General features: G+C 37.1%; 1 protein-coding gene across 1 annotated transcript in view; it reads left to right on the top strand.

Annotated features, from left to right (window-relative positions):
- Positions 1-21: 21 nt before the first annotated feature.
- LOC306637573 (uncharacterized protein) overlaps positions 22-27191 on the top strand; it is a gene marked incomplete at its 3' end in the record, with an annotated part of 78034 nt that continues 50864 nt past the window's right edge. The window contains exons 1-2 of the mRNA XM_079100327.1: positions 22-1221; positions 1331-1478. Coding sequence (XP_078956453.1) covers positions 1032-1221; positions 1331-1478 — 338 coding nt within the window. The 5' untranslated portion in view covers positions 22-1031. The remainder of the gene's footprint in view (positions 1222-1330; positions 1479-27191) is intronic.

Below are 27191 nucleotides of genomic sequence, written 5' to 3'. Positions count from 1 at the left end.
TTCAAGACCAGCCTCTGCAACTTAGACCATGTCTCAAAAATTAAAATGGCTGGGGATGTAGGTCAGTGCTAGAGCACCCCTGGATTCAATCCCCCATACCATCAGAAAAGGGAAAAAAAAAAAAAAATAGAGGATTTTAAAATGTTCCCAAGTTCCTTAACCACCCTGGGCCATCTGTAAGTTGACTAGTTAGCCACATGATTTCCAACTCTGCTGTGCATTCAGGGGTTCTAGAAACTAATTTTTACATATCAATTTAATACAAACTATTCCCAAATGTCTTCTGAGGTTGGCATGGAAGGTCCAAGTATGAGACACCTGTGTTGGAATCCAGCAGTGAGGCCGTCTTATCTACAAAAAGGCATGAATATGACATGGGGCTGGGTCTATTCCCAACCCCACCCCTTCGACATCCGTCTTTCTTCTTCCTCTAAGTCTTTAAAGTTTATTCACCTGCGGCTCATAAAATGAATTACTCAACTAGCCTTGCAGAGCAGACTTGCAGCTTTAGATCTCTGTTCCTTTCAGTCCAGTGTATCAAATGGTCTGCTCCAATGCCACCCTTTTGGTAGAGTGTGGGAGGACAGAGGTGGGTGATGAAAGAAAAATTACAAATGACTGGAGTCCTATGTGCTCCCGGAGCATTGCCTGAGGGTGAGAGTGGAGGGCCAGGAGGGAATGTTGGTGAAGTCACATTAAAAAAGATTCAAGCCTTATAGCCTTTGCATCCCCTGGTACAAATTCAGGTAACAGGTGAGGTCCAAATTCTCTCACATCTGTTACACATTCCAAATCAAACCCAAAGGGTAAAGAGGGAGGTAAGGAGAAACCCTAGAGGATGTTTCTTCCTCTTAGGGACCCGGTTGCCTCCAGCTGATTCGGTCGAGAAGGACGCTTCTCTAACTGCTCTCCAGCTGCCTCTTCTTTCCCAACTGCAAGGAAAGCGTATAGACTCCCTACCACCGGCTGCAAGAAGTAGCAACTTCCCCTCCAACCGGCCCAAAGCTCGGCGACGTCTGGCCGTCATTTGAATGCGTTTCCTTTTCAGCACGAACAAAGGTTGGAGCTCGAGCCCTGGCGCGCGGGTCAGGAAAGTACACGACGTGTCAGGAGAAAACGCGCGCCGAGTGACCCACGAGGAAGCAAGGGGGGAAACACCAATCCTCGGGGCGCCGGACTTTTTCGACTTTTCCTTTAAAAAGAAAAAAAGTTTTTCAAGCCGTAGGTTCCAAGAACAGGCAGGAGGGGGGCGAAGCGGGGGGTTTTACAGAAAAGGCGCCTGGTCGGTTATGAGTCACAAGTGGGTTATAAAAGGGTCGCACGTTCGCAGCCTCGGGCTTCCTGTGCGCGGCCCAGCCGGGGCGCCGCGCCGCCGACCACCGCGGGACCGTGGCCAGCCTCGGGAAGGCAGCGGATCGCGAGGCTCCGAGCCCCGGAGAGGAAGCGCGGGGACCGAAGGAAGCCACTCCGGCCGGCAGGTACGCCGACTTTGCCCTCGCCCGCCAGCCCGCCCTCTTGAACGTGGCAGGGGCGCCGCGGGGCGCGCTGCGACGGTCCCCGCGGGCCAGCGGGGCAGGGCGGGAGCGGCGCGCACGTGGCCGCGGAGCCAGCCCGGCCCGCGCGCCTGCGGCTGCCCGCCGAGGGGCGCAGTCCGTCCAGCGCCGCTCGCACGGGCAGGGGCTGGGCCCACCCGGGAGCCGAGGTCGCTCTGCGCGTTGGCGGGGGAAGAGGCGAGGGCGAGGAGGATGTAAGAAAAGATACCTGTGCTCTTGGCAGAGCTTCCTTAGATGACAGAGAAGGTACCTGTGCTGCAGTCCAGGAGAGGCCAGGGAAGTAAGTGGGCGAGACACTGGAGGCCAGAGTGGAGCAGAAGAGACTGCCTTCCGAACATGCGTCTTTTCTGTTTTCTTTTGAAAAACAATTAATAGCCTCTCTTAATTTTACAAAGTTGGAATCATCATTTTAGCTATCAATGTCCTTGTTTAATAGAAATGAAGACTGAGCAAACGTTCAAAGCGTTGCTGTTATTTATTTGCTCCCATTGTGGCAGGGTGCGATTTTGCTCACCAAACTCCCATCACATTTTACAGCTCTAAAGGGTGGACCAAGTCTTTTGAATTTTGTCTCATCTAAAGAAGGCATAGCAGGATGATTAAAAATAAATTTTAACCTGCAAATACTGAAGTTGACAGCTTACAAAGATACGTGAATATCCAAAGTATCTTAAAACCAGGAAAACCAAAGCCCAGAGAGGTGAAGTCATCTACATCAGACAGCATGAGCAGTATCTAATGATGCTCATAACTTAGTTTACATACTGTGGCAAATAGATGAAGCCAAGGGGACACTGTGTAGGTATTTCAAAGCAAAGTTACTGCTATCCCCATTCATTTGTCCAAGGAAGTAGTGCCTCTTTTATATGGCTTTGACATAATGTATAATCTAAGTAAACCAGAGCACACGAACTTTTAATAAGCATAGGGTTGATGTTTTAAAAATAGATGTGTAAAGTTAACTATTTATGTGAACAGTAACACAAGCTATAAAGTTTTCAAAGCAATTCCCTGCCTGTCTTCTAAACTGATAGTGACAATGACAGGAAATTGGCAGGGTAGGTGGTGTTATCCCCATTTTGACCAGTGAGGATTGTGACTCAGAGAATTTAAGTTTTCTCCAGTAAGGTCACTCAGTCCTTCGTGCAAAACCTGCTTTTAGGTACGGATGTGGGATGGGGGGGAGGGGCAGACCACAGGCTCTTGACTCTCAGTTTAGGCTGAATTCCACAATACCTTGCTGCCCCCACCCCCTGATTTCTGTCAGGGGATCAAGGCACATTTAGTAATTACTTCTGCTAGGGCTACTCCTTAATGACCTGTAATAAGCGAGTTCCTTCACAGGTTGGGCCAGCTCACCCAGGCCATGGGTCCCAGCTTCCTATCCACTCATGCTAAGGAAGAGAAACATACTGTGGCCTCAAAGCAGAACAGTGGTGTTTGCACAAACATCCACTCTTGTTTTACCCTAATCATGTAAAAAAAGTATAATGTATAATTTATTGATCTTTTACCAAAAAAAAAAAAAAAGGTCTCTTAAGTGCCACGTTATTTTCTGGGAAGGCCATCATCACATTCTGCTGTGACAGACGCAATGCTTGAGGCTGGAGGGACAAAGGTGAGCTAGACAAGCACAGTCTATCCTCACAATCCTAAGAAGTGCTAAGAAAGGCTTAAAAATCATTGCTACGCAATTAGATATCATTTCAACTGTGGTAATGTAAATGCTTGAACTAATTAGAACGTATTAAGAATTTTATCATTCTTTACTTTCCATGTGCAAACATGATAAATTCGTAACTTTCATCTTTCTTCATATCTCATCAGATCAGTCTTTGGTGAATCAAAAACTCCATCCATAAAAGCCCTAGGTTTTAACTTCTGAAATTTTCTCAACAGCTATTCTATGTCATGACTAAGATCTACAATTCAATATTAAAGAAGTCTTTTAATTGTAGCATAATAGTTCTTTAACTCCCTTTTTCCTACTTCTTTGGTTTCTAATGGAAGTTATATATGCTTTTCCCAGAATTTTTTTTTAACATGCATCCTCATACACAATTTTGCATTCAACATCAGCAGGTTAGAGGCTTCTTTTGACTCAGCATCGACCCTACAGGGTGGTCAGTTTCATAGTCCCTATTCTAAATAACCTGAATGGAGGAACGAGGTGGGCAGACTCCCTACTGAGCAGTCTTGTCCTTAACTACTTGGTGTTCCATTTTTGTGGGCTACTGCTTAGTTGAAGCTATTGGTCAGCCTTACAGTTTTGATGTGCAACCTCCAACCCTCCAAGAAAAGAGCACCAGTCTGAAAACCATGGCATGTTTCTAGTACCAACTCTGCAAATTCCTGTGACTCCTTTTTGTCATCTCTCAAATGAATAGCCAGGACTGAATCATTTCTAAAATCCCTTAAACTGATGAAATTCTGTGGTTCCAGGGTGACTATCAGACTCACCTTCATGTATCTCCTAAGACACAGCTACATGAATTCATATCCTCCATGTTCAAAGAAAGTCAGAGTAAGTGCCATTCTAACTCACTATAAAATGTATTTTTGTCTTTCACTACTTCTACTGGTACTGGCATGTTTCCTGAAACTGCGTATCACAAAAAACATGTAAAATACTTCTTTTCCAAGGGAAATATTAAAATCCAAAAGCCTCTTTTTATTCCACCTTTCCACTGACTGCAAATTTCTTTAATATATATGCATATGTAATATAAGGAATATAGAGATAATACGCAGTAATTTCACATATGTGTGTGTGTGTGCTTTTATCTCAGAATCTTAAGAGAAGCAATGCTTCTAAATTTGATCACTGTTATGTAATTCTCACTTGCCATGAAACATTTAAGCCCTGTCCTCAGCTTATAATATCCAGGGCCTTAAGCAAAACTACCTCAAAAGCACATTTACCCTCAAATTAGCACACCACATATCAGAGCAGTTCAGTGTCCTCACTCACAACCTCAAGGCGCTCACACGTGCCAGAAAAGAAGGCTTAACATCAGTCAAGTGGCTATGACATAACATGGATTATGACTATCTGTGCTAATTCTGAAAAACAGTAACCATATGTAGAAAGGCAAGATTAAGACACTGGCAGACAGAAAGGTTAGTGAAGGATATCAAACAGCTGACTGAATCAAACCTTGAAGCCATTTAGATTATAATGACATTCAATGTGCCATTTCTCCATAAATGAGTGTTCTACACAGAGTGTTGTCTCCTGGCTGTCTTAACAAAATGCCTTGGTCTTTTATATGTTTGTCCACCATCAGGCTAGGAGTGGTTATGCGTGTGTATGCTGGAGCCAGAATGCCCAGATGTGTATCCCAGCTGTGCCCCTCCTCACCCACTGTTTAACCGTGGGCAAGTTACACCTGAGCCTCAGTACCTCTCTGGCACTTGGGGAGGATGTTCATTCCTTAATTCCCAAGGTTGTGAAAAGGAATAAGCAAGTTAGTATGCACCAAGCACCTGGAATAGTGCCTGGCACAAGAGTCCCATGTGAGTGTTTTGCTCTTATTATATATAAATGGTTAATCTTGTCTTCAAGAAACCAACTTGGAAAGTAAAATAGGAATAAAGTCTAGAAAGTAAAGAACATGTACAAAGGAATTTGTTGACACAGTAAACAGTAAAACAACTGTTAGGTTTTACAGTTTTTAACAGTTTCAGGATTCATTTGTCTATTTATTTAGTACCAGGGATGATTAAACTCAAGGACAGGTAACTGGCATATCCCCAGTTGTTCTTTTTTATTTCGAGACAGGGTCTCAGTTGCTTAGGACCTCACTAAGTTGCTGAGGCTGGCTTTGAACCTGTGATTCTCCTGCCTCAGCCTCCCAAGCCATTGGGATTATAGGTATGCACATTGTCTCTTTAACCAAAAGAAAAAAATTACTAAAACACTTCTGAATTTTTTCCCTAAGGAAACCTCTTAGAAGTTATTTTATGACTTAGAGATCAGGATAAACCAAAAACTTTTTAAATTTTATTTGTAATATTTTTGTTAGTACATTATTGTTATACATAATATGGGGATTCATTTTGACATAATCATATATGCATGTCATAAAACTTGCTCCATTTTAGTCAAGAATTTTTAAAATTTGGCTCTTGTAGGCTTTTAGATAATTACAGATTTATGTAATGATTCATTTATAGAGTAGTAAATAGTATCTGGACTTGAACATTTAAAATGGCAAGGTTAACATATGACAGATGTTCAGGTACTTACAAGGTACCCAGCAAGTACTGATGACAGTTGTCGTTAGTACCATGGTCAACATCCTTGAGCCCTGATTATGAGCCTCATATCTGAGTAGATGCTTTATATGTACTGTGTCACTTCATCCCATACAGTAACTTTTAAAGGAAATTCTAAGCTTATCTCTAGTTTTAGAGAATTTAAGGCTTGAAGAGGTTTATTAACTTGCCAAATAACACACAGTAACATTGGTCAGGTCAGAGATGATATGCAGGCAAGCCGAAAACAAAGCAGTGAACACCCCAAGCCCTTTCAGGTAGATTCACTAATTGTTATCATTTGCTACATTTGCTTTATCCTTCCCTATCCCTATCCATTTCCTTTTCTACATATATATCTATATGAATCTCACCTCTTAAATGCTTTAATGCATATCCCCTAAGAGCAATGATATAGTCCTAACATAATGAAAACACATGATTATAGCATCCAAGTATGGTTTAAAAAAAAAATAGGGTTGAAGCCCAGTTTTTACCCATAAGTCCATATGATTATTTTTTCTCATATTCTCCAGCTATACCCTATGATGATTGTATTTTGTGGACTGAGAGTCAAGCCTAGAATCCTCTAAAACCTTCTATTACTAGCCTACAGTATGAACAAATCTTATTAATGTCTTTCCACATTTATAAATTTCTACACTAATTCTCCAAGAACCTGCCTATTTATTAAATTGTATTAAAATACTCCAGTGCCAAATCTAAGCCCATGATCCATACAGAAATGCCTTTGGAGAATCCCAAGCCTTTATTCAGAGTATTTACCAAGTGTTGGCTTTATATCCAGCACTGAGGTAAAACCCAGTTTCTGCCTCACATGTAACTCGTCACTGTAGAAGAGACATGGAAATAATTACCATGCAATGTGATAAGTGTTCTAATGGAGGATGAAGAAAGGACCAGCCACCTTGAGGAAGACAGACAAGGAAAGGCAAGCCAGGCATAAATGCAGCCCAGCCTCCAGGAGGGTGCTACCTGAGAAAAGGTAATAAAAAAGAAATGAGAAATAAGGAAAGTAAGGAAAAAAAATAAGGCAAGGTGGGAAAGTCCACATTTTGAGGAGCAATTCGGAATAGGTTTGCCAAATGCGTAGGTATATAGGATCCCGAGATGACATCTTGGGGAATACTAACCACAACCCTTATATAGTATGTTAAGGCATTGGGTAAAATGCTATGAGGTATAAAAAGTAAATGTACAGGCTTTGCCTTGTAACTCAAGGTATCCAATTTGAATAGCATCATAAGACAGCTAACTTTTTTAAGACAAAATCCAAAACTGTCATTCATAGAACTTGCTCAGTTTGTCTACCACAATTCTCATTACACAAATTCTTCCCTACTGGAGGGCATGGTGTGTTGAAATGGAAAAATATGAATTATGGGGCTGGGAGTGTAGCTCAGCAGTACACCACTTGCCTAGTATGCCTGAGGCCCTGCCCTGGGTTTGATCCCCAGCAGAAGCAAGGTAAAGGAAGAAGGAGAAAAATACGAACTGTGGCTTGCCAAAGCAGAAAAGCAAATTTTTCCTGTCATTTAGACATATGAATATAACTAATAACAGATAACACGTAAGTTCCAAAGGACATTTTATTGACATCCAGTGCTGAGAATTAACACTGAACTCAAGTACACAGAGGAGGCCTCAAGGAAGAGGCAACTCAAAGGCTGACAGGATACCCCAGAGCTGATAACTACTATCACATTTTCCTCAGGTTGGGGAAAATAAAAGGATATCAAAAATAAAGTATAAATCAAAAGGAAAAATTATTAATGGAATTCTCTTATGGGGAAGCATGATATTAAAAAGTTTTAAGTTCTTAGGCACATGGAAAACTAAATATGAAATAAGAATGACCGTCATTAAAACAACAAAATTCATTTTTCACTTCCTGTCTTTTTTTTTTTTTTTTTTTTGTCCATGTTTGTTTTATAACATTTCAGCAATTTTGGGCCTGCAGCTAAGCCAGTGTGAGGTCAGAGTATTGAAGAAGTCAGCCCCTCCCTGGGACATACTGGTCCAGGGGAGGGAGATGGGCTCAGGCTGGCTGTACTCCTACTTCTAATTACTGCTCAGACTCACTCTGGGGAAAAAAAATCCTCACTTGTTTTTTCCGCATTCTTATCTGAAAAGTGAAGGTATTAATAACTGTCCATAACAAAAGTACTAAGAAGGTGATCTAGCTCATAAATATGTTCTGCAAGTCATTTTAGTAAAAACTGCCAGGTTTTAAAATTGAGAAATACAAAATAATCCTCTAAGGCCAATATTCTCTCTCTCTTGTGTGTTTACAAACATTCAATGGAATATTTTCATAGTGATTCTGTGATATCCATATCAGCTTTCTTTTGAGACAGTTCAAAAGACATCACAGTATTCGGGTGCAATGGCACACACCTGTAATCCCAGCAACTCGGGAGCTGAAGCAGGAGGATTCCAAGATCAAGTCCAGACTCAGCAATTTAGCAAGGTCCTAACCAACTCAGTACAACTTGTCTCAAAATAAAAGAATTAAAAGAGCTGAGGATGTAGCTCAATGAGAAAGTGTCCATGTCCAATCCTTAGTATCAAAAAAATAAAAAGGTAGGTATATCACAGTTTTGCTTTAATGTATTAATATCATTATTGGCAGATCCTCAAAAATACATACAAAGTTTTTGTGTGTGTTAAAGGTGTTGTATTAAAGCTGTTTCATATGCAAGTGGCTCTTTTCAATAAGGAGCTCTTAATTTAGAAATAGGTGTTTTCAATAAAGAATTCTTAATTAGAAATAGCAAGGAAGGGATTTAGGATGTCATGAAAGAAAATATGACATAATGAGGTTATAGTTCTTTTCCCAGCAATGGCTTATACCAGAAATTATTCTTAAATGCAAATTAATGATGAGAGGTAATCCTAACAATTCACCAATAGTTCAGGATATGAATTATTCCTGCTGAACTGTTTTACTTCTAGATGTGTTTGTGAGATTTAGAAGATGTGGCTGCCAATGCTCACCATCTCAGTCAATGGCAAGTCATGCCATCAATCTCCTTTTAATGGTGGAACTCAGGATTCAAGAGGAAATATAATACTCTTTGCCCCATTTCCTGACAGCGGAGAAATTGACTTATCTCCAAAACCAGTTACTGAGATGTAACAGAAAAATCATATTGTGATAGATCTCACCAAAACAAACACACTTTAGGAAACCAGTATTTGAAATTTATTTTTGTCAGAGAATATTGAAGGGCTTTATGAGGAATTATTGAAAAATTACTTTTTATGAATTTTGATAATATGCACAAGATTGAAACACAGAGAACAAGTGAAACTCAGATGATACTGTCAGAGAGATATTTCCCAAGAAGGGTCTGAGGAATTCCCAGAGAAGGGTGAAGCTGACCCAGCAGCATTAAGGAAGAGAATTTCTCTTCCAGTCAAAGGCATAGACTGAGGTTTATTTAGGAAAGTAGATACATATTCAAGGGCGAATGGGGGCAATCTCAAGAGAGAGATGCCTTTTGGAGTAAAGCAAGGAATATACATTCAAGGGAGAATATGGGTCATCTCCAGAGGGAGAGGCAGCAATCCATTGGTGTGGGGTGTTTTTATAGAGGGACAATTGCTAGGGGCTGGACTAGAGGTAGTGCCAGGGCGGAGGTAAACGATATCCCTCCAGTTTTCCCTGCACTTGCACATTGCCCTCATGTTACTTTTGCAGACAAAGGTAGTCAAGAGCGCAAGGGCAACTATTCACAGGTACTTTTTGCATTTCAGTGGTTCATGAGTGTGAGACTCAGTAGCTCTCCTTTTTTCCCAAATTCCTATCTCCCTACTGTTCAAATACTTAATTTGTGGCTGTTTTATAATGAACATGAAGAATATGTACTCTTGAACAATTTTGGGTATATACATCTTTTCTCTAAATCACTCTTTAATCCCATTAAAACCTACTTACCCTGAGTCCTCTCTACTCAGTTTCTGATCTCCACTTTAAAAGACAAGTAGCTAACTAACCTAGTAAACTAGTGTAAGTTGACTTTCAACTTTAACCCCACCCAGGTCCTCCTTTCCCAAATATCTTATTTGCATTTCAAGAACAGCCTACCTGATAACCTTACCTACCACCTCTCTTCTCTCACCCAAAGGAGAGGGTTTTATTGTAAGAAATTCAGACTAAGTAGAATGGAAGAGAAGTACTATAATAGAGTTTTCAGACGGGCAGGTCATTGGGACATCATGTTTGCAGTCACCCTTCATCTTCTGAATCTAGGTAAAAGGTAACTAAGAAATTATTGTTTTTTCAAATATTAACCATGATACATCCAAAATTTCTCAGGATCTTATATCAATCTTTACTGCTTATTTCCATGATCTATCCCAAAACAGCAACTGTAGAATACAGAGAACCAGAATAAGTTCTGATGGGAAAAATCTGATACTGCTTCCACATATGCAATTATATGATTTCAGTAAATGGATCTTTTATAGGAATCAACTTTGAAGCCCATTTTTATGATTATGTTTTTGACAGGTACACAAAAAAATTAACTGGGAAAATATCTGAAAGTAAACTGAACCACTTAAAATTTCAAAAATATGACATTTGAATTTGTATTGCTCTTTTAATATAGAAATATTCAATAGAAATAGATGATTCTTTTTATAACAAATTAATAGTTTCCAAATATTTGCACACTGCAGAGTGAATAGTTAGGACATCCCATATGAAATGGAATCACTGGTTATTTTAAAGAACATTTTATAGAATGTGATTCCTTTGATGTCAATATGAAATGGTTAGTGCTGAAAGTAAGTAGCAAAATAGGAATATATGGACATATATAAAATTGTGGGAAGATAGAACTTATCATGATTCTTTTATTTAAAAAGACCCTTATAAGATGAATAGTATGTAAATGAGTAGTGGTAATTGTTGAAGAATATTAATAATGTGTTAAATACCACTGAACTCTAAACTTAAAAATGATTAAGATGGTAATTTTTATGTATTTTACCAAGAATTCCCAGCAAAAAAAAACTTCAGAAAAGAGTAATTTAAAGGAAATTTTCCCAAGTGCACCTTTAATTGAGATCCTTATAAGAGGAAAGATAACTTGCCATATAATGAAAAAATATTTGGTATTATTGTCTGATATATATAGTGATTTATCTTAGATCTTTATCTAAGGTGAGAAAGATTGCTTTTGATACTGAGTAGCAATTCTTTCAAGTATTAGATTTAACACAGAGCCTATCCTTAGCCACTAAGAACTGTACTATAGTAAAACTAATATTAATACATATTTCATGTGGTAGACCAGAAAAGAATTGGGGAGCATGGGGTTTGAAGTACAGCCACAGAACTAGTTAAGCAAGACCCCAATTCCACTTATCTTGGACAATGCACATATTTTTCTTGTATTGTGGTGTACTGCACATTATGCTCACCATATTCTTACCACTTGATTAACACTGACACCACTGATTGCCTGATCTTAATTGTGTATAATTCTCCCTCTGCCACTCTGCCATCTGGGTAGCTGTACTGCCTCCAGAAAGAGCCACCTTCTTATTACCTTACATCATCCTCTGCCCAGTATCTTTGCTAACAGACTAGGCTTTCTTGTCTGTGATCACTAATTTCCACTCAGGTGCATAGAATTCTTTTGTTGGTTAGCCCAGGCCAAAACACTAGAAGTAAACACAGCTTCCAGATTAATAAATGAATAACCTTCTGGTTATTCTAAAGGGTAGAAGTCTACTGAACATATTTTTTAAGCAATTCTTGGATATTTTCTCCCCAATCTGTTCATTGGAGTTAATGTTTTCATCTATTTTGGTAACCTAAGATCGTTTAGTATATTTAGACAAACTGTTCATTTCTCTGCAGTATTAGGAATTCATCAGAGCTGGACCAGAAAGCTTGTGTTTGAGCATTAAGAACAAAAGAGGGACCTGTGTGACTATTTCAACATACCTTTTGAGTCTGAACCAAAGTGGAAGTAAAAGCTATCAGAACTTTTAATATAGTATAATAGCATCAAAACACTGGTCAATTTTCTGAATCATCAGGCAATTCATACGTATGGTAAAAAAGATGAAAAGATTTCTAATAATATTTATTTTAATACTTGTATTCAGATATACCTTTAGAAAATAGGAATAAGTAGAAGAGTAGGCAAACAATTTGCCTTAAATACCAATTACATATATCTCTTTAAGAGAAAGTTCAATGTTAATGGTTGGGGTGGAACTAACACTAGAATATTACTGTGTATTTACTGAATATTAATTGTATCCAAGGCACTATGGAGGGGGAAATCCTGACTTTTATAATCTTTTTTGACTGAAATTCTATCAAATGAATTAAAATTCTGAATTGACACTGTTTAATTCAAAGCTTTTCACATGAAACCAATTCATCTCAGAGAACAGCAAAGTTTAAAAAAAAAATACTATCAGTAAGTAATAGGTCCTTGGTTTGGAAATTTCCAAACCACGATATTCTGCCCTGTCAAAATACATTCATTGGGGAATTTTTAACTTTAAACATTTCTTTTGAATGTAATCACATTTTTACATCTAGTTGGTTTCATTATTAAAAGAAAAGGTGATTCCCCTTTGGTACTGAAAAGGACCACATACTTGAATGATGCTCCAACTTCTAGGTTCTGCTATAGTAACACTGAAACCAGAAACTTGTGGGAGAAATGTCACTTTATCTGTGAGAGTAAAATCAGACTCTAACAGGAAATAGCAAATTCATCTTTTTCTTTTCTCTAATTGGCTTTGCTGAAGACAAGTCATTTGAACACAGAAAACTCTTTACCATACTTCCTATGTGTAGATCAAAAACAAAACCACTAGGTCCTTTCCCCAAAGGAATCTCTAGCAGAAGGGGACATTTTCACATGCCTTCATTTACAGGCTAGACCTGTGTTGCCTAGATCATAGTTCCTGAAAGAATAAAGATAAAGCCTCAATGACTTTTTACAGAATGAAAATCTAGGCCAAATCCTACGTTTATACAACAGGCTAATTCCATTTTAATTTTCACAAATCACAAAGTACTATTTTGAATATCTGGGTCTTTAAATGATCTAGCTCCTAGATGAGATACAGATCTCAAAAGATAATACTATGTTAGAACTCAAGCTCTGTGCTTTGCATTTTATTTTAGCATTTGGGGACTCTGATGAGTTTTTTGTTGTTGTTGTTTTAAAGATGATAAATACGTATACATTACTTATAACTACAGAATAGAATTAAAATATAATTTTAAAAAGTCTTCAAATAGGACTAGAGTTACCAATACCATCTTTTAAATTCCAAATTCTCTACCTTTCTTCAACAAATGACTTCTTGGGATTTAATGAATTCTTTCAAAAGAAAATTTAAGACTAGATCAGATTTATATTCTAGTACTCCATCTTTATAACTGCATGTGTGTACACAACCGTCTCTTTCTCTCTCTCTGCAGGTGACGCAAACCAGGAAGGGGAAATCTGTGGTTTACATTCTGTACGCCTCATCCTCTGAATGTCAGAGGCCTGCTGTAGGCTGTATGCTGTTAATGCTAATTGTGATAGGGGTTTTTACCTCCGACTGACTCCTACATGTTAGCATTAACAGGGTATGATGCCTGTTACTAGCATTCACATGGAACAAAATGCTGCTGTGGGAGGATGACAAAGAAGCATGAGTCACCCTGCTGGATAAACTTAGACTTCAGACTTTATCATTTTTTTAATCTGTTAATCATAATCTGGCTACTAGGATATTCCACCATAAGTTTTAAGAATAAGGTAATTTACAAGACTTATCAGCAGTATTCCAAATGCAAACATGTTCACTTGAATCTTGTAGTTCACATATTTATTTTTCTCTTTAATAGAAAATGCATGTGCATCACTTTTAATTCAAAGTTATGGTTGATTCACTGTATAAGTACTTTTGACAACTAGAACACAGGCTAAATATATTATAAAACAAAATTTCTTTATTTATAGTTAAAAATTAGAAGCAATACTATTCTCCAGTTACATTATATCATGGGATTGTCTTGAAACATGTTTTAAAAGATTTAGAAATTGGCATTTCCCCCCGGTAACAATTTATGATATAAACATCTTTAATTTGAATCTGAAGGGCAAACTGAAATGATGCTAAATGTTTTTAAAAAGAAATATTAACAACATGGTGACATCTGAGAGCTATGTACCTGTCTTTTCCCTATAAGAGTTAAAGATTTAATTTAAAAATTTTCATATTTGAAATCAAGTCCCAAAGCTAGGCTCAAGTTCAATAACTTAGCCACATAATAATGTTGTGGAGTTAGAGAATCCATCTTTCCATTCTAAGTCTATTTCTTCAACTAGAGAATGGGGATAAAACTTTACAAGGTAGGTGTGAGGCTAACATAAGATACAGAACTATTTTGTAAGACAAAAAGGATACAATCAATATTGAAGTAAAATTAATCCAAAATGAGTTCCCCTACTTTGTTAGAGAAAAGCCAATGACTTGATTTACAGAATTTTTAAGGTTTAGATTTGTGTGCAATTTTTTCCATAATTAATATTTTCAATTACAAATATATAGTCAATTGTACTTGTTCACATTTTATACTTGTCTTAACATTTTGTCATTCGGTGAGCCAAATAAATCTCATGAGTTTTAGGTTGATTTAAAATAATTTTTTGTTATGGCCCTTTTTCTTTTGCAAAGTACAAATGGTAATTCCAGAAGATATTTATACAGAAAAAAATTATAAGGGATGCTAAGGGGAAAATTTTTTTTCAATTTTTTATTGGTGTGTTATAGCTTTACATAATGGTGAGATTTGTTACATATTTGTACATGGACTGTAACAATATAATTTGGCCAATATCATTCCCCTGCACCAAGGGGAACATCTCTGACTGCTAGAACACAGTATTCTCATGTAAGGGCTCCCCTGGCTTTACCCCTATAAGTAGTGTGTCTTGGCAAGATCAATTTTTCTTAATCCTTGGAATTAACCTGTGACTCCAAGAAACTCCAATGTAGATACATCACATTGGTGTTCCTCTGGACTATTAATTTGATCTGATACTGTACATCTTTAAAAAGAGTCCTTGTTTTGGGGCTGGGGAGATAGCTCAGTCGGCAGAGTGCTTGCCTTGTAAGCACAAGGCCCTGGGTTCGATCCCCAGCACCAAAAAAAAAAAAAAAAAAAAAAGAGTCCTTGTTTTGAGACCCAATTCTTTGAAATCCTACTTGCTACCTATAGCCACAAAGTCACAGAATGTTAGGACTGGAATAGACTATTTTAATATTATCTTCCCGCTCTTATAATGAAAATCTGTGAGCATCACAGAGGCACTTTAAGAAAAGCTGTACTATGAAGTGCCCTGTTGAAAAACATTAGCCTTATACTACATGAAGCTTAAGCAAGTTACTTGATATCTCTCTCTCTCTCTCTCTCGCCCTAAGCTTCAGTTTCCTCACTGATAAAATAAGGTATATATATTATAAAACAGTAGGTTTAAAGGAAATACTATATGTAAAGAGCAATGTCTTTTATGCATTAAATGATAAATAAATGCAAACTTTAAAACTTTCATGTTTCCGTCATCTAAATCAAATGATCTACCATAGCAGATATCCCCAGGGACACTCAGAGTCAACCTAAACATAATCCATTCCATGGTTACAACCCATAGAACTCAAACACTGCCAGGATCACTGGGTTTTCTCTGACGCCCAATTCTCCTAAGCTTCTGTTTGCTGATCTCCTGGTTTTAGATGGATTCCTCCTGACCAACATATCCAGTCATTCCAAGAATTCTTGGAGCATAAGGAAGACTGGGTATGTGTTTGGAATGAAGGAAGAAGTAACAAGATGAGTATAGGTGGGCACACACACCTCAAAATGACAAAACTAGGGTGGTTTAAGTGAAAAGGAGTGCTCTGCAGGTTAGGAAACATAATAGCAACCCAATTTTTGTGCAGAGAAGATTAAATTAAAAATTATTCAATTAAGAATTAAATGAAGTACTGAATTATGCAGGACATGATTTCTTTTTTAAAAATTACAGACTATCAAGAGAACAGTCTAGGTTTTGATGTACTTCCCTAGAAATTTGCTGAATTAGAAACCAGGCCTTTCCTATTTACTGTCAGCCATTAGATGGACCCAGTGAAGAAAACAGAGTGGAGCCTGGTGGCACATGCCTATAATCCCAGGTACACAGGAAACTAAAAGAGGATCACAAGTTTCAGGCCACCATGAGCAACCTAGTGAGACCCTGTCTCAAAATTAAGGGCTGGAGATATAGCTCAGTGGAAGAATGTAAAGAACTGGTAGCATGTGCCAGGCCCTGGGTTACATCACCAGGAGCGCACACACACAAAAGGGGAAACTTTAAAAAAAAAAAAAAAAGGAGGAGGAAGAAGCAAAGTCAAGGTATTGAAATATAGAAAGCCTGGCATATTAGAAATACTCTGAGAACAGAAGATGGCCAGAAACTCAAAGAATGTGGGGCAACCTGAAGAGAAAAAGGAGCTTGAAAAATAAATAATAAAAATAAATAATAAAGGGGAAGCTCACATAAAAAAACTAGCCCAGCATGTGGTCCCACACGAATAATGACTAGAAAATAGTGAAACCAAAAGGTAAAGCTTACACAAATTTAGCTTTCCACTTTGGGTTTCATATCCTCCCACAGCAATAAGGATAAGGGAAACATGGTTCACATTTGATCTTAGCCAAAAGGCCAAGAAGTGATGGACATATGGTTCACATAAGTTTTTGTTGTTGTTTTTACTGTTTTATTTTAACAAATCTAATTATTTCAGTATTACTCTTTACCTGTCTAACCCATATACTTGTAACTACCACCAAGTGATGTCACAATATCTGCTCTATTTTCACTCTTCTATCTTTCTCTGCAGTGCTCAGGGATTTCCCATTTCATTTGCACTGGACTCACTGCATGATAACCTGTTGTGGTGTGAGTGACTACATTAGAAGAAGAGATAGAGACCCTTGACTGAGACTGAACCACCATCTTGCATATTCATATGCCCAACCAATGTTTACTGACTTGATCACACCATTTTCATTCCAAATGCAATTCTAAGAACAGAAACGAGTTTAAATACAATGAACATTTTACTTTAAGGATACCACTGGCTCAAACAGGTGATTTTTGGAAAATAAAAGTTCATTAGAGTAAACAAATGACTTAAAAGTTCTACATATAACTGAAAAGCAAGAGAAGAGATTCTTACCTAAAAAGCTTGTCAGGGTGCCACTTCCCAGAATCCCACCCCCAGAGATTCTGATTCTGTAAATGAAGCTTGAGGAAATTACATTTTTACCAGACTGACTGGTTAACCTAGATGCCAGTGGTTCATAAATCAACTCTAGAAACAGTTTATACACAGTACTACTGCTGATGTGACAATTAGGGATGTGCTCAGCAGAAATCCTACAAAATTTATAGAGCTTACATCTGTTTAGACATTGTTCACTCTACATAATGGGAGACTGCAATGTGGGCTGAATGATAACACACATCCTGTGGTTCACCTCTTTTGGGACAAGCAGCAATAAGGTTCCAAGTTTCATCACCCTCTCCACCAAAAACATCCCACTCACTTAATAAAATCCTCCTGACCTCAAATTCTGCCACAGAAATCAGCTGCCCTATATTCTACCACCAGCTGATGTGGTACTATCTAGATGCAAGTTATCATCTGCTGCTCAGATAAGAGGGAAAGTCAGTAAGGGACTGGAAGTCAGTTCCTGCCCAGCAGAGTGGACTAACAGAACAGTCACAAATGTCACTGCCATCCCATCTCACCCTCATACCTATTTCTTTCCCAAATCCCAGTGGTTCAATAATTTCTGATCCCTTAACCCATGCAGAGGACATAGTAAAGAACTGTGAAAAGGATTATACTCAGAAGAGATCTTTCTCCTCTGCCCTCCCAAAGCAGTTAGAATTCCCATATAAATGTTTCACATTGATCCCACTTTGGTCTGTTATTTGCATACATACTATGCCTTCTAGACTGAGCTCCTAAAGCAAAGGAGTATCACTTTAAATTTTTCTGTACCACCCCAACTCAGGGCCTTGTTCATAGCTATTTGATTCCACTGACACTGAAAATTCGACTTTTTCTTCTTTTGGAGCCGATACTGGCATACATGTGTTCCATTTTGAAGAACTATTTTTCAAGCTGATAAGTATGGCTTCTTTATAGACAACTCAAGCATCAGTTTGGTTCTCTCTAAATTCTTCAGATCAGAAAAGCAATCTTCAAATTCATTTTAATAAAATTTTATTATTTAATATACATAAATGAAAATCTGTCCTCAACCTTATCTCTATAGGCAATTGTGACATAACACCAAACTCTGATCTTCCTTAGAAATAATACTGCATTATTAGTCTTCCCTAAAATTAAATATTTTTGCTTTCCTTCAATATTTTTAACTATATATAAAATATAAAATCTGCTTACTGGATCAATTCATCTTTAAAAGGATTTTATTTTAACAAAATTAAAACACCCAACTTTTTGACCTGGAATCACCCATGAGAAACTTATTTTATACACCTATAAGCACATGTGTGAAACCATGTGTACAAGATTACTAATTATAATAGAAAAAATTTAAAAATTGCCAAGCATAGTGGTGCATGCCTATAATCGAACAACTCAGGAGACAGAGGCAGAAAGGTCACAAGTTCAGCAACTTAGTGAGATGATCTTGAAAAAAGTGGGTGGGGACTGGAAATGTAGTTTAGTGGTAAAGTGCCCCTGGGTTAAAATTCCCACTACTATAGGGAAAAAAAAATTTTAAATCAATCTTCAACAGAAAACAGATTAAATAATGGTGCATCTATAAATAGAATACAATATGGTGAAAAAAATAGAAGCTGAATGTGTAATTTTTAAAAATCTTTAAAAGAATGAAAAATAAGGACAAGGGCTGGGGAGAGCACAGTTGGTAGGGTGTTTGCTTGCAAGCACGAGGCCCTGGGTTCAATCCCCAGCACCCCCCCCACCCCCCAAAAAAAAACTAAAAATAAGGACAAGATCAATCCAATAAGGCAGGAAAGGAGAGATACAAAAAACTGATAATCACAATAAAGTGTATACAAGTTAAAATTTATTTACTAAAGAATAATCTGAAGACTGAATTTTTAAAACTCTAACATTTTTATGTTGTTTACAAAAAAGGGAGACAGATCCGACATAAAAACATTGAAAGTAAGTATATTCCAGATAAATACTAAAATAGATCCAGGTTAAAGAAAAACTAGAGGGTGGGGCAAGATGGGAAGCCAAGATCCTCCAACAACCATCGCCCTACAGACTCATCAATTTGAACAGCTATTCATGCACCAAACTACCTTATAACAGCTAAGGAAGTCGAAGTCTGGTTTTAGTATAAGAAGAAGAAAAAATGCACTGAAGAAGGCAGAAAAGGAAGACCTGCAAGCTAGAGGGACAGATAAATCATTATCAGTCCATCAGAGTGGGCCTGGGGCACACGATTCCTGCAGACTGAACCCGGTCTCTGCATCTGTGAGAGACAGGTACAAACCAAGGTAGCTTCAGTCTTGGCAGTCAAGGGACTGTTCTTCTACCCATCTCCCAACATTGGGAAGCAGTTATTCCTAAACCAGGCCTCACAGCCAGAGTCTCTAGACCTGCCCTAGCACTAGGTGGAGACTGTACCCCAGTGGGATAGGCTCGTGTTTTGGACTCTATCACTGGAGTTGTGGTGTAGGCTTGGGCACACTCCTGCTACTGCACACAGATCCAACTGTGAGACTCAGGTGTAACCCAGTTTAGCATTGGCTTTGGTGATCAAGGGACTGTCTTTACCAACAGTACTTCAACCTCAGTCAGCACAGGGTAAAACAAAACTCCATTTGCTGGGAGTAAGACAGTAGTAAGTATAGGATTTTGCCTTGGAATTCAGTGTAGACTGGTAAGACCTAACACTAAGCAGATCATAACGGTCCCTATCCCTAGCTTAATGACTGCAGATGGGGACCTTGCAACAGACTCAATGCCAGGGAACAGGCACAGGGAATCAGTCTATCAGACTTCTATTCCAGTCAGCAACACCTGTGTCTGGTCTTGGGCCACAGCAATAGGCAGCCCATAGCAGCATGGGCCTTTGTCCTACCCCAGCACTGCACTGGTCTCTACAACCTATGGATTCAGAGTATGCACAGTATTGCAGCATTGGCAATCACATGCATAGCACAGGAGCCTGGAGCTATTCTCTCCACAATGATTCTGCTCAGAGTCAGTGGAATCCCACAATGCCTGACCACAGTGACTGTGACATCTGGGCCTACCCCAGACCCAGGCAGAGTCTTATAGGACTACTCTTTTCTAAGTACTCTCCCAGTTCATGCTGAACCATACACCAACCACACATTTGGGATAAACCTGGGCTTGGATCACCATCTAATGCTAAAGCAACAAAAGCACATCAACAGCAGACTCATCCAAACATGAGCTTAGAACATAATCTAGTGTTGCAGCTGCAGAAGTAACAACAGGCTCAGAGAAAACAAGCAGCCTGCTTAAAATTTCTTGAAGGACAGGCACAAAGCCGTATTATAAAAACTGGAATAAATGCCTAATCCTTCAAGGTGCAAATGACACTGCAAACCAACAAACATTAAGAACTTTTGGGGAACCCTGACTCCACCTAACAGTCAAAATAAGGTGGCCAGAAACCAACCATAAGTTAATGACTACAGGCAAACTCAGGTGGAGAATTTAAAACACCTGTTTTAAGGAAACTCAATGAGCTTTTAGAAAACAAAAAACTTACAAAGAAATGGAAGCAATATTTTAAAATCAGAAATCCTTGAGCTAAAAAGTACACTCAGTGAAATTAGAAATGTGATAAAGACATCAATAGCAAAAAGGATCAAAAAAAACCAGTGAACTTCAATACAGGGTATCGGAAAATACACATTTGTAGTACAAAAAAAGAAAAGGAATGAAGAAAGCTTATGGGAACACTGGGAAAGCACTTTATTGGGGTTCAGGAGGGTCCTGAGAATGTCAAAGTACAGAAAGCTCAACAAGATAATAACACAAAACTTCCAAAAGCCCCAGAAGGATATAAATACCCAAGTGTAAGAAGACCAAAGGCCACCAGTCAAATTTAACTCCAACCAAGTCTACCCCAAGACATCTTTCAAGCTCTCAATGGTTAAGACAAAGACAAAATTCTCAAGGCAGCAAGAGAAAACAAATAATATATAACACTATCCCAATTTGCTTGACAGATTCTCAGAGAAACCTTACAGGCCAGGACAGAATGACATGAGATTTTCACAGTACTAAAGGAAAAACACTACCAACCAAGAAAACTGTGCCAGCAAACTTCATTAGAAATAAGGAAGAGAAAAAAATATTCCCAGGTGTACAAAAGGTGAGAGAATAATCTCCATCAGACCCATCCTATAGGAAATGCTAAAGAAAGTTCTTCAAACTTGAAGAAAAAATGAATAAGAAGAAAATATTGGAAAAAATAAAACTCACTGGTAAGAGTAAGGATACAAATTCAGAATGTTCTAATATTATAAACATGGTGCCCAAACTACTCATATCTTTGGTATGAAAACTAGAAAAATTAAAAATAGTAACTACATTAATATGTTAAAATGTAGACAATATAGAAAGATGTACAGTGGGATAACAAAAATTCAAAATGAGGGAAGGAGTGAATTTCTAGTGTAAATATTAGTATATTTTCTCCTTTTGTTTCTTATCTTTAAATCATATTGTGTTCTTGTCATTTCAAAATAGCTTGTTATAATGTTTTTAAAACATGGTTTTTCTTAACCTCTTGATAACCACAAAACAAAAATCTATCATAAACAAATCTTAAATAAAGGCATAACACCCCACTGTGAGCAATGCACAGATCATCCAGATAGAAAAGCAATGAAGAAAAGGCAGAGTTAAACCACACCCCAGAGCAAATGGGCCTAACACACATCTCCAGAACATTCCATCCAACAGCTACAGAAAATATACTCCTCATCAAAACATGGAACATTCTGCAGGACAGACGATAGGATGGAATAAGGCTCAACAAATTTGAAATTACTGAAATCATCTGGGATATCTTTTCTGACCAAAGTGCAATAAAAACTAGAAATCAATCAAAAAAATTAAGAAACTACATAAATGCCTAGAAATTAAACAACTTATACTCTTCAACAACCAATGAATCAAAAAAGAAATCAAGAAGGAAGTTGAAACTTTTTTAATTTTTAGAAACAAATTCAAATGGAAACACAACATACTAAAACCTACAGAATACAGCAAAAACAATATTGACACGGAATTTCACAGCAAATGATACCTACATCAAAAAAGCAGAAATAAGCAACCCATTGCTTCATCTCAAAAAAAAAAAAAAAAAAACAGAAAAACAAGCACAATTGAAAACCAAAATTAGTAAGAGAAAGAGTAAAGATTAGAGCAGAAATAAATGAAAAAGACTAAAATATACAAGTCAACAAAATAAAAAGATAATTATGCAAAAAGATAAACAAAAATGAGTAAGAAAAATGAGAAAAGACTAAAATAAATAAAATCAGATGAAAACAGAAACATTACAACTGATACCGCAGAAATTCAAAGGATCATTAGAGGTTATCATGAACAACTATACACCAACAAATTTGAAAACCTAGAAGAAAGGGCCAAATTCCCAGACACATACATTTTACAACTGAATCATGAAGAAACAGAAAACTTGAACAGACGAACCACAAGTAACAAAACTGAATCAATAAATCTGCCATCAAAGAAATGCCCAGGACCAGTCGCTTTCACTGCTAATTCTAGCAAATATTTAAAGAGGAACTAATGTCAATTCTTAAATTATTACAAAAATTGAAGGAGGGAATTCTTCAAACTCATTCTATAAGGTGTTACCCTGATACTAATATCAGCCAAGGATACAACAAAAAAAGAAAGTTACAGGTCAACATCACTGAGGAATACAGATGCAAAAACCCTCAACCAAATAATAGTAAATCAAATCCAACAGCACATAATGTGTATATGGTTCACTATCAATAAACATGAGAAAATATATCAATGGAATGAAGGACAAAAACCATATGATCATCTCAATAGTTGCATTTGAAAAGTTCAGTATCCTTTATAAAATTCTGAATAAATGAGCTACAGAAGGAATATATTTTAACATAATAAAGGCCAAAGACCAATTTTATTCAACATAATACCTGAGGTCATAGCCAAATCAATTTGGCAAGAGAAAGAAATAAAGGGCATCTCAATTGGAAAAGAGAAAGTCAAATTGTCACTGTTTGCAGATAACATGATTTTATACATGGAAAAAACCCCAAAGACTTCACCAAAAATTATTAGAACCAATACACAAATCCACCAAAGTTGCAGGATACAAAATTAACATAAAAAAATTATTACCATTGTTATACAACAATAACAAATTATCTGAAATGGAAATCAAGAAAGCAGTACCATTTACAATAAGTACAAAAGTTAAAATATAATACTTAGAAATAAATTTAAACAAAAAAGTGAAAGATCACAATGAAAACTATAAAATACTGATGAAAGAAACTAAACAGGAAAAACATGGAAAAGCATCCTCTATTCTTGGACTGGAAGTATTAATATTATTAAAATGTCCAGACTACCATTTTCCAAGAATGGGTTGAAGGAAAAAAAGATTCCTATATCCTCTTTTTAAGAGAATATCTAAAAAGTACCATAAAATGAAAAAGTTGAAAGAAAGTGAAAAATATTCATCACTAATTTAATGAAACCTGTTGCAGAAATATCAGTATCGGACAACACAGATTTTAAGACAACTCAATCGGAAGCTGAAAACCAGATCTTATGAAAACCACAACTGTGAAAAGAATATAGAAGGACTCACCATACCAGAAATCACAACATGTTACAAAGCTATCATCATCAAAACTATGTGATGGTAGCACAGGGACAGACAATGAAGCAGACTCAGGCATTTAAAGGAACCTGATATATGACAGAGTGATATAACCACTAAGAGCAAAGGGGCGAAATGGTCTAGAATAACACCAATTCTGGAATGAGAAGATCCCTTTCCTCACTCTACCTACAAAAATAAACTTCAAATAAATGTAAGGAAGAAGGATTTTAAAATAAAATACACTGAAAACTGCCTTATAACCTCAAATTAGGAAAGATTTGCTTATATTGCTTAAGTCAAGTCATAAAGGAAAAGACAATAATTTTGATCACCTTAAAATTAAAGACAACATAAACTAAGTTAAAAGGAAAGCCAGAGCAGAATAGATATTTGAAGTGACAGGAAGTTTAACTTTCTGAATATATAAAGAACACATATTAATATGAGAGAATTCAAATTCTAATTTATAAAAAATTAGAAAAAGTTATAAATTGGAACTTGAGAAAAGGAAGTCTTATTATACAGTCAATAAATGAGATGCTCATTGGTGCTGTACACTCAGAAGCAAACTAAATTAAATGATCATGCATATAAATAGGATGATGCACATCCAACCAATACAATATTTCAATGTCTACAAAGATGTCTGTGAGGGAGCAGAGAAACAAAAACTTTCATTGTACTTATAGGGAGTAAACTGGAACAACTACTGTGGAGGCCAATCAACAATGTTCAGTAAAGTAGAAGATGCATGGTACATTTCTGTACGTACCCTAAAGACACTGACAAATGTGAACATGAAGAAACATGCACATGATTATTTTCTGCAGTACTGCTTAATACTAAAAAACCAATAACATCCTCTAAGGTCATTAATAAGAAAACAGGTTAGTGATGGGATTAACCATACAGTAGAATATTACATGGCAGATGAAATAATTGTACTAAACTAGTATTAAGCTATTTACAAGCTAGCTATTACTAAGCTAGCACTAAGCTTTTTACTGTATAAGCTATTTACAAGTTGTTGCAACATGACATACATGAAAATATAATGCTGAGCAATCAAAAATTATAAAAGGACACATTTCATGAAAACAAGTTTTTAAATCCAGTGAATACTTTATATACTGCAATAAAAATGTAAAACCATGATCAGTACAAACAGGATATTGATTCTTCCTGGAAAGGGTCTGAAGTAAATAAGAAAAGGGTAACAGTAGTTAAATATGGACTGTAGCTATGTATCAATATTCTAGGCTATGAATAAAATTTATACTTTACACATATCATTTATAGTTTAAGCAAAAACCAAATGGTTTATAAGTCTCAGACTTGAAAAATGTCCATTATCATGCTCCAGAGCAGATGCAGAGAAAACCTGCTGAGCAGGCCCCCACACCCTGTACGTGAGACCTGGACCAATACTGCCTTGAAGGCCCCATGCTGCTCTCCTCAACTAAATGGGTCCCGTGTACCATTCTGTCTTCACTGCTTGATTCCAGCTTTTACACCAGTGTATCTATTGGTGAACTGAGCCCTGGTTCAAGAGGGGTATAAAACTAAATTACAGCCTTTTATTTGGTAAAATAAGAACCATAAGTCAAAAACCAGTGGGTATTCTAACAGTATTAAATGTCCCAACAGCAGGAAAAAGGTCCAAATAAGGATTTGTTAAATTATTTCCTGTACTTTTCTGTATGTTTGATATATTTCACAATTTTAAAAAATGTTGAAGTATAAACTCATGAACAAGGGAATGAAAGAAAAAAACAGTGGCAAACAAGAAGTTTCAACAATTTCTAAAAGACGGAAAATGAAGTGATGAGTGCAACAGTAAATGCCTAGAAATGCAGGTGGAGGAACTTCCACATAGAAGGCAGCAGCCTGCCCAGCAGGGCCAAGAGCAGCAGAGATGGCAGAGGGCAGTAGAGGGGTTGGAACTAAAGAGATTAATAAACGTCTACACACAGAACAACTGGTCTCCACACCGTGTCCCCCATCTGCAAATACAGAAGGTCTTGAATCCAGGCATTGCCCCCAGGCAAATTACTGGGGATATATTTTATAAAAAATGAGCAAAAGATATGTCTAGGGAAAACTAGGAAAGTCAGTAGAGAAATTCAGTAACCAAGAATGAAGACCTCTTCATTCCAGCAGTTATAAAATCCCCATTATAAGTTAGCTTCATTACCCGTGCTAGTGATGCCTATAAGACCAAATCAATCTTTCCACATTCACATTTTAAACTATAAACTGAGAGCCAATGACATTTTAAACTATAAACCACGTATCTGACAAAGCCTGAAACATGAACGTGAAAGACCCAGGTTAAAAAAAAAGTACCCAAGGACAAGAAAATGAATAAATGATGAATGATAAATTAATAATAACACTATTGTATCTTCATAGAGGTTCATAAAGGTACACATTTGTTAAAAAGAATTGTCATGAACAGTAAGTAGAAAACTTTCAGAAATTAAAATATGCTTTAACTAACTTTAATTATATAAAGATGAGAATATAAATCAGGAAAAATGGCACAAAAAAGAAAAAAACACCAAGAACCAATACAGAAGATCCAAATCCAACTAAAAGGTGTCAGAAAAACAAAGAACAAAACAAAAGAAGATGTACAGTTAAAAAAAGACAAAATAATAATAAGATTCCTAGACCTGAAGAGAGATGTCAAAAAATTGAAAGGACCTACCAAGTAACAAGCAGAAAAATCAATCATTTCTTAGGTTTTTTTTCCTTGGAAGGATCTTAGAAATGAAGTCTAACAAAATGAGAGTTAAGTCAAGAAATGGAAGATACAGACTCCAAAAGAAAGAGTTCCCACCCAGAGAAAAAGGTAATCTTCAGAGGAAGCCTGTGAGAATACCAGAAAACCTGTCAGACTAGAATAGGAAGAAATTTATTGGCAAAAACTTTAAAAGACTGATAATCAAGGATTGTTCAAAGTACGGGGAAACAAGTACTCTTAGACACTGCTGCCGGGAATATCATCTGGCTAAATCCTTGGGAGGTCAGCATCTGGTAGGATCTGTCAGTACTTCCACTACCAGAAATCTATTCCTATAAAATTGCTTATGTTAGGCAGTGCACACTAGTACCTAAGAGCACGTGAGTGAAACTGTCTAGATTCAAATTCCAGGTTTTCCAGGTTTTCAAGTTCTATGATCTGTCAGTTTCCTCATTTATAAAATGAAAACATTCTCCATCAGTTGTCATGAGGATTGAATAAAATGCTCCATGTGAAGGACTCAGCACAATGCCCAGCACATAGTAAATACTCAGTTAATATTATTCTCTATTTAAAAACACCTTCCATTTTGCACAAGGATGTTCACCACACCACTGTTTAAAACAATGAAACTGCAAAC

The sequence above is a fragment of the Sciurus vulgaris genome (assembly GCF_902686455.1).
Source record: "Sciurus vulgaris genome assembly, chromosome: 10".
Classification (NCBI taxonomy): domain Eukaryota; kingdom Metazoa; phylum Chordata; class Mammalia; order Rodentia; family Sciuridae; genus Sciurus; species Sciurus vulgaris.
This window is presented reverse-complemented; position numbering and strand designations above follow the sequence as displayed.